An 18,936-nucleotide genomic window follows, 5' to 3' on the forward strand; every position below is an offset into this window, starting at 1 on the left:
TTTATTTGGGTTGATTCACATGACTTTAATTTTTAGGAATCTGTTGATGCAGAAGGCCCCGTGGTAGAAAAAATCATGAGCAGTCGTTCAGTAAAAAAGCAGGTAAGTGCCATTTGGCGCAATCAAAATCTATGGTGTGTGTTGGTGTGTGTGTGTGAATCTTACAAGACTGTTTGCCTTATAATTTTCTTTAAAAATTCCAGTATTGTAAAATAAAACTTCTGATAGTATTTCTAATCTTGTCTGATTTATTAGCCCAATATAAATCTTTGGGGTATTTAACCCAAAATGGAATTAAAACAATCAATGTTTTATTACACCATGCAGAATAGTCAAGAAGGTTAAAAGTCTCCACAGAAGTATACAGGACTTTCAGAGTTACAGGCTGCTTTTTTCATAAATATTCATAAAAATCTTAAACATGAATTTACCTCTCATCTCTTATAGGAAGGCCACCACCCCCATGATAAGATGGAAGTTCTGTTTATCACTTTAGCACATAGGTTTTTTTCTCATACATTTTGTAACATTTTTTCATATACAATTGAAATATTCATTAATATCTTTATTGCCAGTACAAAGGTGAAATATAGGGCTATTTTCAGTGTAATTTTTAAAGATAGTATGACTTCCTCTTCAAAGTTGATTTCAAGTTTATGTTGATCAGCAAAGGTGAGCTATCGGTACCTGTGACTAGCCTGATAACCTTGTCATTGAGGGACTTATCCAAAGAATTCCAGCGACACTGTATATTTGTTTTTTTTACTGATGAAAATTCTGTTTCATCCCAGCTACCTCCCTTCTTGCCCGCTTTGAGAAAATGCTTTACACAGACATCCGGGTTCATTTACACATTCCAAATACGATTTTCAGTGTCTCCAGAAAGTGATCTTCTTTAGATACAGGTGTCTGTCTCTCTGCTTGAGTCATTGTCAGACCCACAGTTCATTCTTTTTATTTGCTTTCAAGGTGGGTGGAGGTACAGCTTCATGTTTGGGCATGTAGGATAAACTTTTTAAATAGTAAAATGTGTACAAAGTATACTTCCCAGTGAGAGAGATTAGGAATGGAGGAACTGTGGGACTTTAAGTGAGATCCCAGGCTTATCAAATAGGAACCCTGTGCTGTTCAAATACTATTTTCAAAAGATTCTTAAAAATGTTATTGCACCAGCAGTAAACTTTTCTTTATCTTCATTTCAATGCTTTTAGCTTTTCCGTTGTTTGTTTCAAGGTATGGATTTCTGTCAGAATGTACAACTTCAGTTCATATAAAAATAATCAAGAGCAACATGTTAAGATATTTTCAGGTTGAGTATAGGGGGTGGGGATATGCGGAGTGGCTATCTGATGACTCTTTGAATGTGAAGATTTCCTCCCAGATGAATTAAATGATAAAATCTCAGCCAAATTTCCTACTGGATCAAGCAGAAATTAGCACTATTTAACTCATTAGAAAGGTTGCATTTCTGTCCTACTAATGACTCTAGAATTGTTAATTTGTGAATTGTAGATATATGGTGAAATTTAAATATTTGACATGCTTTAAAGAATAATCCCCTTCACTGAATTGAAGTGACTTGTTTGAGTAAATACCATGTCATTTGGATAGAATATATTAATTTTCATTCAATTGATAGTGTTTCAGCAAGCATACTCAGCAGGTTTGGGAGTTGCAAATTATAATTAGCTATTTTTCAGAGCTACTTAGACTATGCATTATGCAGGACGTTACTTTTTTCTTTCCATTTTGCCCACTTTAGGACTTTTTCCCCCTCTTAGCGACCCTTTAAAGAGAAGTACCCATAGTTTAGGAATAGGTATTGTTACCATTAACTGATGACCAGGTTTATCTTATCATAGGAGATTAAAAAATCACTATACCTGTACATAAGTGTGGAGCACTTTTTGAGTTGGTGAATTTGAGGATGGAGAAAAGTAGTGAGAAAATGCCTCTGGAAGGCAAGATATGCCTTGAAGTATGACTTGGAGTAAGGAAGAGGTGTGGAGGTCATTGAATTGCTCCTTGATGATGGTGTTTCTTAAAAGGCAGTAAAAAACCATTAGTAGGTACTAAACATTAACAGATACTAACTTTTTAAACTGCTAATATTCTCGAAGTGTAGTTACTTTAGTTATCAGCTTTAATAACATTGGAGGGAAAGTGTTGCAAATAGAAACAAAAGGAAATTGGAGATTTTTTTTCTGTGGATTCTAGCTATGCCTGCTGGTCTGTTTCCTATTACCATGAATAATTTAAGAATTGGCTGTGAGAAGGTGTCTTCATCTCCCCCTGCCAGCACTGTAGAAACTGGCTATGAGCTCGCAGAGCCTACCCTGCATGGTGGTGACACAAAGTGGGGGGCTCAGTGTTTTTCAGTCAGTTGGCCTCATCACTGCTCTGTAAGAAGGAAGATGATCCGTTATGATGAAGTTGTGCCAAGTCTGGCAGAGCCTCCCCAATTCAGTACCTCATGCTAAATGCGTTTATATTGTTCCAGACTCACGTTACTGTGCATGAGACCCAGTGGAAGGGGCCATAGTTGGTACTTGTATTTGAATTTTGAGGTAGATATATGAATGGACATTGGATTGTATAAAGGTTAATTCTTTTGTTTTCCACGTTCAGCCATCCTGTAGCTCTTTCTACGTTGAGCTGTCATCTTTAGAGAACAGTTCAAATCCTTTTTGTATCAGAAGGCCAAAAATAGTTTACAAAGTTAATTCTGACTATATTCTCTAAAATTTATTTTTAAGTTAACTCTATGATATATATATATATATATATATATATTTTTTTTTTTTTTTTTTTAAGAACTTAAATTCCAGGGTGTTTGTTTTATTCCCTTTAGTTGAACCCAGTAATAAAAAAATAGTGCAAAGAAGACAAAACTCTTAACCCCATTAATTATCATGTCCTTATTTTCTCCCTAAGTGAACTGCGATTTGGTATTTCTAGTAGAGTGTACAGTAAGTTGGCCCAGAAATAGGAAAGGATTCATACCGACACCTTATTGATATCTTTGTTGAAGTGCTTTCCCATTCTTTTGTACATTGTTTAACAAAATGTTCCTTTTTTACACTATAGTTTAGCTTCGTTTCTCCAGTGTCTATTTAATTTAGTTATAGGATGCTCAGGATGTTTATTCTTGGTTTAGTATTATTCATAATATTAAATTAATGTTGTATTAATATTGGCAATAAATTAACAATTGTTTACAATTTATAAAATTAACAGTAAATTAATAATATAATACTAAGTTAACATTAATAATAAAAATTAAGTATTTTTCTTAATTTAGTAATAGGATGCTTAGGAAATTCATTCTTTTAGGCTATGGGATTATCATTTGTTGAATGGCTATTCAGAATCCTGGTCGATGGAGTAGTTGATTTATTGCTAATCAAGGTTTCTGGTTCATGTGAATAGTGGGACAAATATGGCTTAATATGTTTGAAACTTTAAATTTCATATGAATAATAAGAATTTGCATAGACTAGTTTTGGAGTCTAGTGAGAAGATATACACATTTCTTAGAGATACACCATTGAGCACAATAATTACTTAGAGGGCTCTCAAATTTAATGGTAGCTGTCCAAGAAATAATTTTGAGTGGTATGTGTGTGTGTATGTGTGTATGGAAATAGTGCTTTGACTCATTTGTTCATTGGATATGCCTGTTACAGACTGGCTTCTGAAAATTGAGCTGGGATTGAGGGTTGGGGCTGTTTTAAGCTATCACCAGGGGCTGGTCAAACTGACTTCCCTTTAGTGAATAATTGAAATGATGCTCCTGAAGGCTTATGAATTCACACAGTTTTGTTAATTGTTTACTATTACTAGAGCAAAAGAGTTCAGCTGATCATGTTTATGTGAAAGGAAGGGTGAAAACAGCCCTATTTATAGTTCGAGGGGCAAGAAGGTCTGTGATCAGTTAAACTAAACACAGTGTTATATTTTGGGACATCCAAAAGGTATAGGCCCTGGGACAATTCTGCACCAGCTCAAGGTGCTGCTAAATGAGGTCTCAGAACCTAGTCGCTTTCTCCCAGAGAGCTCTAGACCCTCTGATTAGGCATCTTCATAGCTGGCTCCCAGAGGAATAGCTGATCATGATTAATAAAAAAAAAAAAAAAAAAAAAAGATATTAATGAGAGTTGGGGACATATGGCTGTGAGAGTTGGAGCTTTCTGGAAACAGAATTGAGACAGAATGAAATTTCTCTCTCCTGTTCCAGATTTGATCTTGTGTGCTTTGGTGCCCACTTAGCTTTATGGGACGGTGAGACTATTCAGAATGAAGTATGAGAAAAAAGATCAGAAAGAAAGGAAATTAGAAGAAATAATAGAGCATAGAAATGATAAATCTTGTCTTATTACTACCTCAAAGACACATAATTTCGAAAAACTTCTTCAGAATTGAAGAACTAGAATTAGTATCAAAAGAATATAAGCCCAGACATTTGAGTTTCATTCTAGGTTTAAATGTGACAGCATGTTATGAAAAACATCGAAAGATCTAGTCTCATCCTTGCTTCACATTCTTCCTGGTCTTCTGCTATCTTATCTTTCCCTTTCTACTGGAATCTCTAGTTCTATATAGAGATAATATATCTTGAAATAGGAGTAAAATGGGGAAATATTAGGACTAGAAAAAAAGTGAGGTGGGTCCCAGTTGGATTGCCACTTGAATTGACTAGAATTTACTTGTAAGTTAGTTCCAGGTTTATGTTGCTGGCTCTTGAAAGAATCCAGCAGACATTTCTTTTCATTTTGGATAACTAAAAGTCTGTGACACAGATGGTGTCCCGAATACATTGATTTTAAAAGCTGCTTTATAGTTATGACCTTTCCTAGATCCTTTAGGGCACAACCAAATATTGATAGGTGTTGCCACATTTCTGAGTGGATATCCAGTCTTCTTACTGGTGATCTCTAGACAGGTGAATGTTTAAAGTGCAGGTTTAACTAATACAAGCAAGAGTTTCAAAGAAAAGTTGAAGTTCACAGTCTTTGACAATAGTTTGAAGGTTGGGTATTAAGAAGAATCACCATGTTTGAGCAGATCTGTGCCAGTCTGTTATCCAGTAGAAGTCTTTTTTGTTGTCCTCTGCCTTGTTCCTACTTGCCTTAATTTTCTTCGAAGCATCTCTGAGGCAGCTCAGCAGCCACGTATGACCCTCAAGGCAGGCTTGGGGGCTCTTGTAAGAGTGTAAAAGCAATTCCTAAACATCTGTAAGTGGTGTTTATGTTTTACATCCCTGATTTATCTGATCAAATGTTCCAGAAGAAAATTACATATTATGACTTGTTTAATAGCCTAAAACCAAAAGGAAAAAAAAAAAAAGAGATGCCTGAAATATCACATGAGCATTATCTTCTGCATGTGCTGCAGGAGGTAGGATTGAAGGAGATGTTATAGATAATCTTACCACTAAAAACTCTTGATTTTGCTGACATGTATCACAATTTGAACGTTACCTAAATGTAGTATTTGGGGTGTTAATTTTATTTGGCTGCTGTGTGTGTGAGACATCTTGTCTAGGAGATTTTAATTGTACCATTGAGTAAAACTAAAACTATGAATAGTGATACACTAAAATTACAGCATAAGAACAAGTTTAGTTTTATATGGTTTCTTGTTTAGAGTTATTAACTATATGGAGAAATAAATGTCTTTTAAATATTTTAAAACATTACAAAACCCACAATGTAAAGTTGCCATGAGGCAGCCAAAAATAATACATATGGCATTCAGGAGAGCAGTTGCTAATTGGCTGCTGCCTGAGAAAATGGTACACTTGGCGTCTACTTAACACTGTGGGTTTGGCAGAAAGCCAAATTTGGGGTCAGGTTGTTGTGAATGAAGCTGCATGTGGTTAGGGAGGAGTTAAAATGATTCATGCCGTAGAAGCTCTAGCTTGTGGAGTCGAGTAGTATGCATGGGCCCCTGCGTGTCAGTCTGCATCGCGCTGGCCTCCCCCACTCGCAGTGTGCTCATCTTTACAAGAAGGTCCAAGGCTGCTTTTTCAGTCCTGTTTTGTGCTCACATGGGAGTAAATCATTACTTTTGAAGTATTGTAGTAGATGCTTTTATGTATGTGCCTGAAATTTTTTGTTGTTGCAGAAGGAATCTGGAGAGGAGGTAGAAGTTGAGGAATTCTATGTGAAATACAAAAACTTGTAAGTAAATTGTTTTTGTTTTTGTTTTTTAATGGAGGGATATATTTTCAAAGTAGTAAATAACTATTTTTTAAAAATTGGGAATTGAGAAACATTTTGGAATGGTTTATGTAGTACTTTGGAGGCCATTTCATACTAACTTTTTTTTCCTTGGTATTTTATGAATTTAATTTTTTTGGAAAATGTATAATTGGTATAAAAGTTGACAGACTTTTTTTGTATAACCTAGAAGTTCTTTATGGAGGAGAGAAAAACTTCTGCAATAATAAGAAAATTTTAAGTAACATTTGCCTATCCTCTGAGAATAAACTTTATTCTCCTGGGCTACTCTCCCTCCCTTCATCTGTTCATGAGATGCTAGGCACTTGATATAACTCTGCTATCAGGTGAAGGCTCCAGAAATCACATCACTCAGGTTTTAAAATGTTTGTTTCTAGTATTTGTTTAGTGGGCTTGAATTGCATAACTTTTAAAAATCTGAATTGAAAAACACAGCAAGTCGTTCTTGTAGATTCCGTGTTGTACATGTAGTCATTATACCTGGTCCTGACACACATTTTGATGAGCCAGCATAGTTTTAAGGATCAGTAGTCATCCTGCTGAAGAAGGCAGGCCATTTTCTTACCTAAATAATAATCACAGAATAAGGACAAAAATATTCACTGGTAATAATCACAGAATAAGGACAAAAATATTCACTGGTAACATAAACATTAAATATACTTTACCCCTTTTAAGACAAAGAACTAAAGCACCATACTAATAAATTCTAGGGTTTTTTAAAGAGAGGCTTTTGCAAATTGCTATCAAAACCACCTAAGAAAATTTACCCTACCCTAGGAAATGAAAGCATCGAGCACCATGGTTTTTCTGTCATTTTCCGGTGCTGGAGTAGGCACTGTGTTAATAAACTGATGTACTTCTGAAGAAGATGCAAGCAAAACCTTTTACCAAGTAAAAAAATGGACAAGACTCTGTCAGTGTTATTGTGAGGGTTCAATGAAATAGAGTCTGGTCAGTAACTGTTAGCCGTTGTCATCATTTTGTCCTCAGAGCATGATGAGTTTATGCATGTGGAAATTATGCATAGGATGTGATTTCCCATGGCTGTATAAGGAGAGGGGTGAGGGTAGGTAAGGAGGAGGTAAAGTAAGTAATTCCCTTGTCTGTTTACCAAATCAAAACAAGAGCAAAGAAGATTAAGTACCAGTTGTCCAAAAGTGGCTCCACTAGACAGGATCTAAATCGGTGTGTGGCACTGGGGCCTGAGATGCCTTGATCCAGTCTAGCCTGTTAACTCCAGAGAAGCGCACAGTGTTCCTGACCGGGTATTGCTGCCAAGCCAGGATAGACTAGTCCTCCTGTCAGTCATTGGAGATGAGACAAGATGATTTCTAAAAATTAGCTTTCCTGTCTGGTGTTACAGAGGTCTAAGGGAAATTAAAATTTCTATTAAATGAACAGTTTCTGTTAACCTTTTGTTTTGACATAATTTCAGATTTACAGATAAATTGCAAAAATAGTACCAATAATTTGTGTTTCTTTTCGTAATTAATGCATATCTTCTGGAAAGATACTTTGAGACTATTAAATACAGTAATGATTGCTAAGTGGTGATTTACTGATTTCCTCATTCCTTTCAAATTTATTAGTTGGGTTTCTGGTGTAAGAAAGAGCTTTACCCTCTTGCCCATTTCCTAATTTATAGCTGTGGAGACTTGTGGATTCTCATTTTATTCAATGGATATAATTCTTTAATATCACAGTATTATTTACTTTGCTTACATTATTCCACATTAGGCCAGTGGGAACCCCTTCAGGCTGTCTTCTCTGTTCTTTTGCCTTATCCCCATCCTTCTTTGAGCAATTCCTTACTTTCTGGCACCAGAGGATGTTCCAGGCTCATCTTGTAACTTCCCTGTTTCATTCCTGGAATCAGTTATTTCTTCAAGGAGCCTTGGTTGTCTTTGGTGGAGAGAGCATTTAGGAACCAAGAGCTGGGCTTCGGGTGTGCTCATTGCGGCTGAGGAGCCATTGCTTCAAGTCCCTTTCAGTGGATAGGGCGAGGCGAGTGTTATGCACAAAGAGATGCATAGACAGGCGCACACGTAAGTCACACACACGTGTCTGTTTATTATGTATATACACATTTATCTGTATCTGTCTCTGCCTACCCACTTTCCTACCTCCCTAGCAACAACAAAAACAATGCCTTTATACTGATACTTCCAATGCTGTTCCAATAGCACAGGGTTCATCCAATCCTTTCCCCCTTGAGTATTAGTAATTTCCTTCTTTGACCACAAGAAACCTGGCTGTTATTATCTATAATACATTTGCTTTTTTATCAATCCTACAATATACAGGAAGTGGTTTCAGAATTACTTACTAGCCAATATTTGTGTGAAAAGGAAGCCTATATTTGTTTAGAGTTTTTGTCTTTAGCTTGAGGGCATAGAGGCTGAATACGTCAGAATTTTCTAGAGTTGGTTCTTCCTCCCATGCCCCACCAGTGTGGTTATGTTATTTATTCGATACACAGTTTGGTTTGTTAGTTTCTGTTTGTATTTGTATTCCATTTTAGTCGCCCCACCCCTTATTTTCGCTTTTCAGGTTTGTGAAATATTAATGTGGTTCAAAAGTCAGAACTGCACTCAAAAGAATGCTCAGAGAGGAAGTGTCACCCTCCCTTCCTCTTCAACCCCTTCTTAGCCACCTTCTCATTAATCCCAGGTTTATCCCTGCTATGATTTTTGTCATTAGCATAGATACATATATTTTTATATATAATTTCTCTTCTTTTTCTTATAGAAAACTGCATACTATCAGCGCACTTTTGTTTTTTGCTTTTTTTTTAAACAACACTATATTCCGGAAATCACTGTACATCATCAGTTCATGGGAGTCCTCCTCATTCTTTGTTATACCTGCATCGTACAGCACTGCATGGCTGTACCACAAGTATTCAACCAGGCTCTTTTGCATGTGGGCATGTAAGAGGCATCTGATATTTTACAATTACGAGCAATGTAACAATACATATTCTCATGCATGCCTGTGTATTTTCAAATTGTTGGAGGCATAGCATCAGGGTGAATTCCTAGAAGAGGGATTGCCAGAGCAAAAGGCAAACATATATGTAGTTTTGAGAGATATTGCCAAATTCCCTTCCATAAGGGTCATGTCAGTTTGAATCCCTGTCAGCAACGTGTGAGAGCACCTATTTCCCCATGCCCTTTCCAGCACGGCGAGAGATCGTATTTCAGTAAAGTTCTAATTAGCATTTTCTTTTATTGTGAATAAGAGTATCTTTTCATAAGTTTAATGGCCATTTTTTATATCTTGTTTTGTCAATTGTCTGTTTACGTCTTTTGCTCATTTCTCTATTGTGCTTCCCTCCATTTTTAAGAGTTCTTTATGTATGAGGATATTAGTTCTTTACCTGGGTTACGTATTGTGACTGTGTTTTCTCAGTTTCAGGTGTCTTTTGTCTTCATGGTATTTTATTGCATTGTAAATTTTTTAAAAATTATATAGATAGATCAGGTTTTTTTCCTTTATTGGACCTGGCTTTTGAGTCACAGCTTGGAAGCCTTTCCCTATACGCAGGTTAAAGAGGAATTTGCCCATGTTTTCCTCTAGTACCTGCATGATTTCATTTTCTTTATTGAGATGCCTGATCTGTTTGGTATTTATTCTTGTGTATGATATAAGGCATGGCTCTAATTTCATTCTTTCCCAAACACTGTTGTTCCAGAACCATTATTAAAAAGTCCATCTTTGCCCCAGTAATTTGAAATACAGCCTCTGCCATGAACTAGAGTCTTTATATTTTTATATTTTTCATTACGTTAATAAAGTACCTATCAATTTCTATTTTTCTGAGTTTTAAAAAATCCATTTATAGGTGTTGGATTTTGTCAAAGATTTTATTTTTTTATTTTTTTTTAGCATCAGTGGAGATAATTATATGATTTTTCTCCTCAGATACACTAATATTGTGTATTTTTAGTGGATTCCCTAACATTGAACCAACCTTGCATTCCTGGAATAAATCCTACTTGGTAATGATGTATTATTTTCTTAATGCAGTGTGGAATTATATTTGCTAATATTTTATTTAGAACTTTGCATTGATATTCAGAAGGGGCATAGTCTTTAATTTTTTTCTTTCTTTCTTTTTTTTTTTTTTGTACCATCTTTATCAGAATTAGGTATAAATGTGTTACTTGTTTCATAAAAAAATTGTTTTAAAATGAAGTCTTGTTTTCCAAAGTGACCATAAACTGTATTATTTGTAGGGCCAAGTTCAGATTATTTCTTATTAGCTTCATAATATTTTTCTTTCAGTTTACTCCTTCATGACATTTTCCTAATATTTTAGTGGTAGTCCATCAGTAAAATTTACCTTTTTCTTGCTTTTCATCTACTGAGACATAGCAGCCTACCTTAGACTCACTGTCTTTCTTTCTCTTTTTCCTGAATAAGTCTTCAAGGTGGGTTATCCCTCAGGGTTTGGAAAGCAGAATCATTGACCAAAAATTCCAGCCCAGTTTATGGGATGTAGAGCGGAGCTGGGCCCACTTGCTTAAGTGCTTGTGTCCAGCACGTGGCCACACTGGTGGTGCTTTGAAGTAATTTGCACCTCTGCCAAGACAAGAATACTGACTGTACATGTGCCTTTTTCTGTCAAATAATTAGGAGACTAGAGTAGGTTATTTTTATAATATTCATTACTGATTATGACAGTATTGCATGTTATTTATTGGAAATTTGGAATATGCAAGTTGAAAGAAAAAAAAAATACTTGCAATCTTATCACCCAGAAATGATCATTATTAACATTTTGATGCATTTTCATCTAGTCTGTTTTTGACGTGTATTTGTGTGTATGTGCGCATGCACGTGCACATACAGGGTTTATATCAATTCCTATCTCTATATAAGGAATGTGTATTTAAAATCTATTCTCCCTCTGTCTATTATAGGAGGAATAAGTCAGTCCTAACTTTAAAACTATATATTAGATGTTGCATAAAAACCAATTATATGGTACTTAATATCATAACTATTTTCCATATTATTTTGGAAAGATTTTTTATAATGGCTGCATAATTTCTAAGAGTAGTAGTACTTTGATTCTGAAAGATGTGTATATTCATGCATCTCATTTCTTTTTAATGTCAGGGGAACCATAAAACATTAACTGTGTACCTGTGAGTCTTGAGTGAGGAAAAGGGAGGGTTGAGTCTATTCAGGTTTAGGTTAGGGAAGGTACAGCAATGTGTTCAGAGCAGAGGGCAGTGAGTCTGAGGGGAAGGGGACTTGCCCACTGCAAGCGGGGACATCAGCGAGTGAAAAATTCACACGTGACCAAGGGATATCATTTCAGAGCTCCTGGAAGAACACAGGCTGGGAGAGCAGGAACTGATTAGGAGCCAGTGGAGGGCATGTGCACACTGTTCAGGGAGCTGATGGTGGTCCTTTTCTCCCTGATTGCTCTAGAAGGACTAAGTTAGGTTTACCTTTGTGACCAGTATGATAGGTATTGTAAGAGTCAAGGACACACCATACGCCTTATCTCCAAAGACATTGTTTTAAATATGAATTCTTCTGATTTGATAAAAGCCTCATTTCTCAATTAATGATAAAAGGCTCAAAACGTAAATTCATAGTGAAGGCAATTCTGCAGTGCTAAATGTTTTATACTGAAGTATAATCCATTCACTTATGAAAACAGCTTTTTTTCCCTTTTCCTGTGGATAGTAGCTAAGAGAGTTAGAGGCTTAGGACAGAGGGTGAAGGCAAATTTTAGGTACTGTTATTGGTTTTCTTTTCTTATTCTCAGACATCAGTGGTCATATTGAATATTGCTCAGCAGCCTCTATGAGTAATTAAGCATTAATTTAATGATCTGCTTAGGTGACATTTTTCTGATTATAAAAGACATATATAATAAAGGATTAATCCATGTTTCAAGGATGCTGTTTTACTCTTTCAGCTCTTACCTTCATTGTCAGTGGGCATCTGTAGAAGACCTGGAAAAAGATAAGAGAATTCAGCAAAAGATTAAACGATTTAAAGCAAAGCAGGGCCAGAACAAATTCCTTTCAGAGGTAAGAAATACCTGGTTAATATTCTAAAATGTTTACTTAATTCACATATTCTACGTTTTGAATTTTAGTTCAGTAAATTATTAAGAAAAACTGTTTTGCCTCATTTGCTGTTACTTGCATATTGGTAACTGGTTATTGCTAAAAAATTTGTAAACAGGAAATTTCTCATTCTTCCTGTTGCTTAGTCTAGAAGATACTGGTCCTTATGATGTTATGTGGAAATAGCAGTGATGGTATGATTAAAATCTTGTAATCAAAGTACAGTTAGTAGATGTTGAAAAAAAGTAAGTAGTCAAGTTTTATTGCAATTTAACACATTAAAAACTACAGTAAATATTAAGTACAAGTTCTAGAATGGACATAAAAGTTTAACTTCTATTGGAGAAAGTATGCAGCAAATTTCTTTTGTTTAAGTCAATGCCTGATCTCCGAGAGTTCACTAAACTCATTTTCACAAGTGCTGTGGTGTGGTAGAAAAGCTGGCATACTGTCTTTGCCTGTGCCTCTTTATCATAGATTATCAATTATAGAAAGACAGCAATACTTAGGACAGGGAAGACAATCTGCATTTACTAGAAGTGCCCCACACACATAGTCAATTACATTTTAAAGAAAAATTCTTTCACAACCTGCTTACTGGAGTCTCTGGACTTTTGATTGCCAATTTGGTTTCACTTACAGCCTCCATTAGGTAAAAGAAAAGCTCTAACATTGAAAGATAAGACTTGCTGATTTATTAGTTCTCCTCTTCATTAAAGATTTAATTAACAAAATGTGAACTGTAAAGAAGTATGAAATTTGATGCAAAGTAATACCTAACAACCTACTTTGCAGTGCCACCCCTTTTTGGAGATGAGGAGGTATGACAGAAGAGTGTTTAGTTCTTTTGTGTCAAAGTCCTTATAATCTCGAATGACAAGTCTTTGTTCTCTCATTCCGTGATTCTAACAGGCAGACTGTAAAATCTGTATTTGATCAGAGGTCATGTGGTTGTTCTTTCACTAGACACATCTGTGTCACCACCACTCTTACTCCTTTTTTGGCAGTGCAGGGGTTTGCACTGAGTGAAGTGGAGTTACTTGAGCGTGACTCAGTTCTTGCATCTTGGAAAATATTAAGATAATTCTTTCTTTGAAAGGATGGTTTCAAGGAAAATACTATGAGGTTCTATTTTTCGTATCCTTAATGAAATTAAAGTTATATTTTTGTGACATTTGGGGAGCTGAAATCATTAGCTTCCTTTTAGAGACACCGTATTTTCTGCTGACCTTTTCATTGTGTCAGTGGGAGAGGAAAAAGGAAAAAGCCCAATGGTGGATTTTCCCCCATCCTTAAATCCTGGTCCTGTTTATTAAATTTATCTGGACTCTGTTTCCTATAGTCCAATACTCTTTAGAGGATTGTGCCTAGCCCTAGCTACATAGCCTATTTATCTAAGTCTATCTATGTGAGTTGCCTGTACTAAGGTTGAAGTACATTATCTTGCTGTTAACTTGGAAACTAGAAATCTTCAGTTCTGTCCTGAATGGGAATTAGCAGTGAAGGATGATAACCCTTTTCCTCCCTCTCTTACATGCACGCACTCACGCACTCCTGTTTGTTTTATCCCATAGATAATCATGGTTTTAAATATTCTATGACGATACTACTTTGAGGTGAAAAGTAGTTTTTTCAGTTATGGCTGCTTTTATAGTCTTTGTTTTATTTTAGGCTTCCTTATAAGTCTGCTGCAGTTAATATCCCTATTCAAAAAGATCATTTAGACTGGAAATTTTATCATGTGCATGATGGCATGGATTAGTCATTTATTAAAAGGTAGATATGTTAAGGAAATTTAAGGATTTTAATTCAGTGCTTCATATGAAAGCTTCTGTTTAAAAGCAAGTTGTGTTAAAGAGATTTTGCCATCAAAACCTGGTTTATGGAAAATTTTAATGTTTATGCTGTATAGGAATGAAGCATAATATTGTTTACCTAAATCTGGAAGCTTTTGACAAAGCCAATGTATTAATATGTTAATATTTTAACTGAACATCCTCAGTGGATTTTTTTGCCTTACTAATCACCCCTGTGTAGAAGCCTGGGGCAGTTGAAACACAGTTTTGTATTTCTGCTTTTTTGTTTCATAATTCACAGTTCAAAGCAGCCAAACTGTGTGTTTTAAATGGGCACAGTAGCCCAAAGAATGTTTGTTCTCCTTGAGCAGACTGTGACTGTGACAGCTTATATTTTCAGCCTGCATTCAGGGGATAGAATGGTGTCTAGGTGACTTCTAATACGCCTTTTGCAAAGTATTTTTTTTTTTTTTTTTGACCGGTAAGGGGATCGCAACCCTCGGCTCGGTGTGGTCTGCACCACGCTCAGCCAGTGAGCGCACCAGCCATCCCTATATAGGATCTGAACCCACAGTCTTGGCGCTGCCAGCACCGCACTCTCCCGAGTGAGCCACAGGGCCGGCCCCAAAGTATTTTAACACAGTTATATTATTGATAAGTTAATTTATAGGAAGACATAATAATGTGTCTTTTGTTTTCTGGCTATCTGAAAACTTCTCTGACCCTGACTTCTTTTGAGAATCGCTTAGTCTGTAACTTCCTTTTGAACCATATTTTATTCTTTTATATAAGTTTGCAGTCTTTACTTTTATAAAGATTGTTAACATATTTTCCTTATCCTTAATACTTTTACCCAAACACTGTATGTTCATAAATCATTAGAACACTTAGATTAATGACAAGATTGTTATTCTGAATGAGGTACTAATATTGATGGGCAAAGACTACCAAACTGTGTAAATTCTGTTCACGCTAAAATATGAAATTGGTTGGTTTCAGTGTTTTTGGCTTTTGAATAACATTCTGTAAACGATGCCATGAAGCATCAGACAACTCCAGTAGTTATGAGACTCCAGTAGCGCTTGCTGTGCATGGCTCTGATTCTTTATTGCAAACTATAATTTCAAGAATGCTAAATACATTGCATGCCATAAGCCTTTTGGATTGCTCATTAGTGAATTGTAATTTCACACTTCATTTAAAATATTCTTAAACATTCTCTCACAGTAAAAGGTTTCACACAGTAATTAAAAGACCCGGTTAACAAAGTCTGAGAAGTCTGATTTCCTCATGGGGAATGATTTTGCTAAATTATAGCATTTCCATTAATATAATAGAATTTGCCAAATATAAATTTTGTATTTCTGTGACCCCAAATATTATTGCCTGGTGAAATTTGAAATAGTGTTTCAGAAAGTAAACGTTTTAACTTTTTTTCTCTTTGGTGCAGATTGAGGATGAGCTTTTTAATCCAGATTATGTGGAGGTTGACCGAATAATGGACTTTGCACGTAGCACAGATGACCGGGGAGAGGTAAGAGGAGATCATCGATATGACAGAATAGTGATTCAGGCAGCTCATATGTGTTTATGGAGAAGATGGTAGAATCCTAGACCTGGTCCTGGTCAGAACCTTGGATTGTAACACATTTGGTCTAAATTTAACTGAAACTTATTTATTATTAGTTTTATGACTTAATAATACCAATAGAGATGTTTTTGTGTTTAGTCTGAGAGATTTTTTTAAAAATCAGTTTTTAATATGAAACAAATACATTGACATTTTGTACAGCTTTAGAATATGATCAGTAAAGAACTACATATTTTGATATAAATCTATCTATCATGTAGAACAAAGTTCCCTTATATAATTGAGAGTGCTCTTATAGCAGAATGGAGTTTACTGTTAGTTAGCATTGGACATTCTTTGTGAAGTTGATGAATTCTATTTAATGTGGTACACAGAGGAAAATAGAAAATATTTTTCTTTATGAGATCCCAGTCTTAACACTCTGATGTTGTTTTGCAAAACCTTACAAGGTTGTAAACAACATTTGATAAGGAAGTAAGAGTAAAGACAAGTCTTCTGACTTCTGAATATGTGTCTTGGTAACAGTGTGCCCTCCCACCATGAGTTCTGCTATTCCTGGCTGCTTCTTGTAAATTTTTACATATAAAGTGATTGAATCTTGTTTGTGTAGAGTCTGCAAAGAACTCCCATTTTACTCCAAACTCTGTATCATGAAACCCCATGACATTTCAAAGACCGTATTTGTAACATGATCTTTATTAGAAATTCTGTTGATCTGCATTACCCAAAATATTTTGCCCTCTAATCTTCTAGAGCTCAGATTTATTATGTTAATGTGATTGGATACAAACAATATCTCTCTCTTTAAGGAAAAAGCAGCGAGCCTAATAAATTTAAGTCCATTTCTCATTTTTTAAGAAACTAGCTAATTATGTAAACATGTAAATACACATAAGGCTCAGATTCAACTTTGTTATTTACTAGCTATTTCTTTATACTATATTTTTTGGCTTTTGAACATTATTTACCAATGATTTAGATAGAAAGTTAATTCGTTTTGGTAATATCCAATAATACTGTTTCCAGATTAGCCTCAAAACTATAATTAGGGACAACCGTTTAGTGGTCATAGTTTTAAAACTTTTACCAATTCAATCTCACTGATGCTGGGGTAGCGTCTTCATACATCAAGTAGAGCACATGTTTTCCCTTAGTATATATGTTAATTATATACCTATATTTGGTCAAATGAATCCAATTCTGATTTATTTAAACCTGATCCAGCCTGTGACTCATTATCTGGTGAAGTGGTGTTCACTGCCTTATGAAGACAGCACATGGGAGCTGAGGCAGGACATAGATCAAGTGAAGATTGAAGAGTTTGAGAAACTAATGTCCAGGGAGCCGGAAACAGAGCGTGTGGTAAGAATTGGCTCATAGTAGAGGATTTAATTTGAAAATAGCATAATGGTGCGGTCTTTGAGAAACCACTAATGGGATTTACTATATTTGAAACAGGAGCGACCTCCTGCTGATGACTGGAAGAAATCGGAGAGTTCCAGGGAGTATAAAAACAATAACAAACTCAGGGAATACCAGTTGGAGGGAGTAAACTGGCTACTTTTCAATTGGTACAACATGTATGTAAAACATGTTTTTCTTCGCTTTTAAAAACGTCGGTAGCTCTTTTCCTTTGTAGTTATTGAAAATATTAGTCAGAAAGAACTTAAATAATATTTTAACTCTAAGAATATTTTTAAAAGCAATATGCTTAATATTTATTTATTCAACAAATATTAATAGAGATTGACAGAAGTATATAGAAATAATTTTTATTTCTTAGAGAAGTTTGTTTGAAAGTGTGTTTTGTTGAATCTAGTATCTAAAGCCATGTGGATATGCATTTGTGAATATAATCATATATATTTTGTGAAAAGACAGCAGTGTCTATTATCTGTACTCATTAAACTTTTCTTATTTTATTTCCCTCCCAAAGGCGAAACTGCATTTTAGCAGATGAAATGGGTTTGGGAAAAACTATCCAGTCCATTACATTTCTCTATGAGATATATTTGAAAGGAATCCATGGCCCTTTTTTAGTAATTGCCCCATTGTCCACAATCCCCAACTGGGAAAGGGAATTCCGAACCTGGACAGAGTTGAATGTGGTTGTGTATCATGGGAGTCAAGCTAGTCGTCGGACCATTCAGTTGTATGAAATGTACTTCAAAGATCCCCAGGTAAAACTTGACAGGTCGTGTTCCTTGTGCTTATTATGTGCATTTCAAGGTGTTGAAAATTCAAACTCTTGACAGGGGGGGGTCTATATTTTGCTAAATTGAGAAATTTGCTTGAGATTTCTTATCCAATTTATGTTTGCATATTCTTTCTACATCTATGAGTACAACTCTTTATTTAGGCAGCTTTGGTCATTCTGATAATTAGATTAGAAGGAATGAAGTGTTTTACCTTGGATGACCACTGAAATCCGTTAATGTATTGACATGTTAACTCATTTTATTTTACAAGCCTTAGAGAAAACTAAACAAAAAATGGTGATATTAAATGTGAATAGAAAGAACATTTTCTTATAGAAGTGAAAAATATTAGGTGTGTAAAGTCATCAAAATATATGACACATTGAAGGAAATAAGTCTAAAGGGAGGAATTTATACTTTGGTTTTCAGTAGCAGTTGCGATAATTTTTTCTTATTCTAATTACCTGTATGCAATCATTGTATGATATCATCAGTGAAGCATTATAAATGACATAAGGAAGAATAATTTGTGCTAAAATAGTTTTAAAGCTATAGATAGTAAATGGAAGTCCTGCAACTGGAAATAGGACAGAGTTTTGTTTTGTATGTACATTTGTTTGTTTTGAGTGTAAAATCTGACCTATAATTAAATAAAGGAGAAAAAAATATTGAAATCTGTTTGTATTTATTTTTAGATTTGGGATATTATTATAAGTTCTATCCTAAGTGAATGTTTTTTCATTTTAGCATTTTACAAAAAGTGTTAAAAGTATAAAATAAGTTACAAAACTAAAAGAAGTTTTAAAAGTAAAGAAAAAAATTTTTAATCAGCATAACATATAATTTGGCCTTTCACCTTTTGGAGTCTATAGCTTGTGGCTAGAATGGGTATACTTAGTGGTACTTTACTGCATGTATTCTGTAAGGAAGTTGGATCTGAAATTTTATTAACAATTTTCTAATTTCTTTTAAAAAGAAAAGGTTTTAAAAATCTGTTTTACCGTAGTTTAAAAC

General features: G+C 35.0%; 1 protein-coding gene across 4 annotated transcripts in view; it reads left to right on the top strand.

Annotated features, from left to right (window-relative positions):
• CHD7 (chromodomain helicase DNA binding protein 7) overlaps positions 1-18,936 on the top strand; it is a 177,776-nt gene that overhangs the window by 118,913 nt on the left and 39,927 nt on the right. For all 4 annotated transcript variants that reach the window (XM_063080139.1, XM_063080142.1, XM_063080140.1 and 1 more), the window contains 7 exons: positions 37-102; positions 6,127-6,182; positions 12,184-12,298; positions 15,584-15,667; positions 16,949-17,086; positions 17,183-17,304; positions 17,661-17,904. In XM_063080139.1, coding sequence (XP_062936209.1) covers positions 37-102; positions 6,127-6,182; positions 12,184-12,298; positions 15,584-15,667; positions 16,949-17,086; positions 17,183-17,304; positions 17,661-17,904 — 825 coding nt within the window. The remainder of the gene's footprint in view (positions 1-36; positions 103-6,126; positions 6,183-12,183; positions 12,299-15,583; positions 15,668-16,948; positions 17,087-17,182; positions 17,305-17,660; positions 17,905-18,936) is intronic.

This window comes from Cynocephalus volans, chromosome 15 (genome assembly GCF_027409185.1).
Source record: "Cynocephalus volans isolate mCynVol1 chromosome 15, mCynVol1.pri, whole genome shotgun sequence".
NCBI classification, from domain to species: domain Eukaryota; kingdom Metazoa; phylum Chordata; class Mammalia; order Dermoptera; family Cynocephalidae; genus Cynocephalus; species Cynocephalus volans.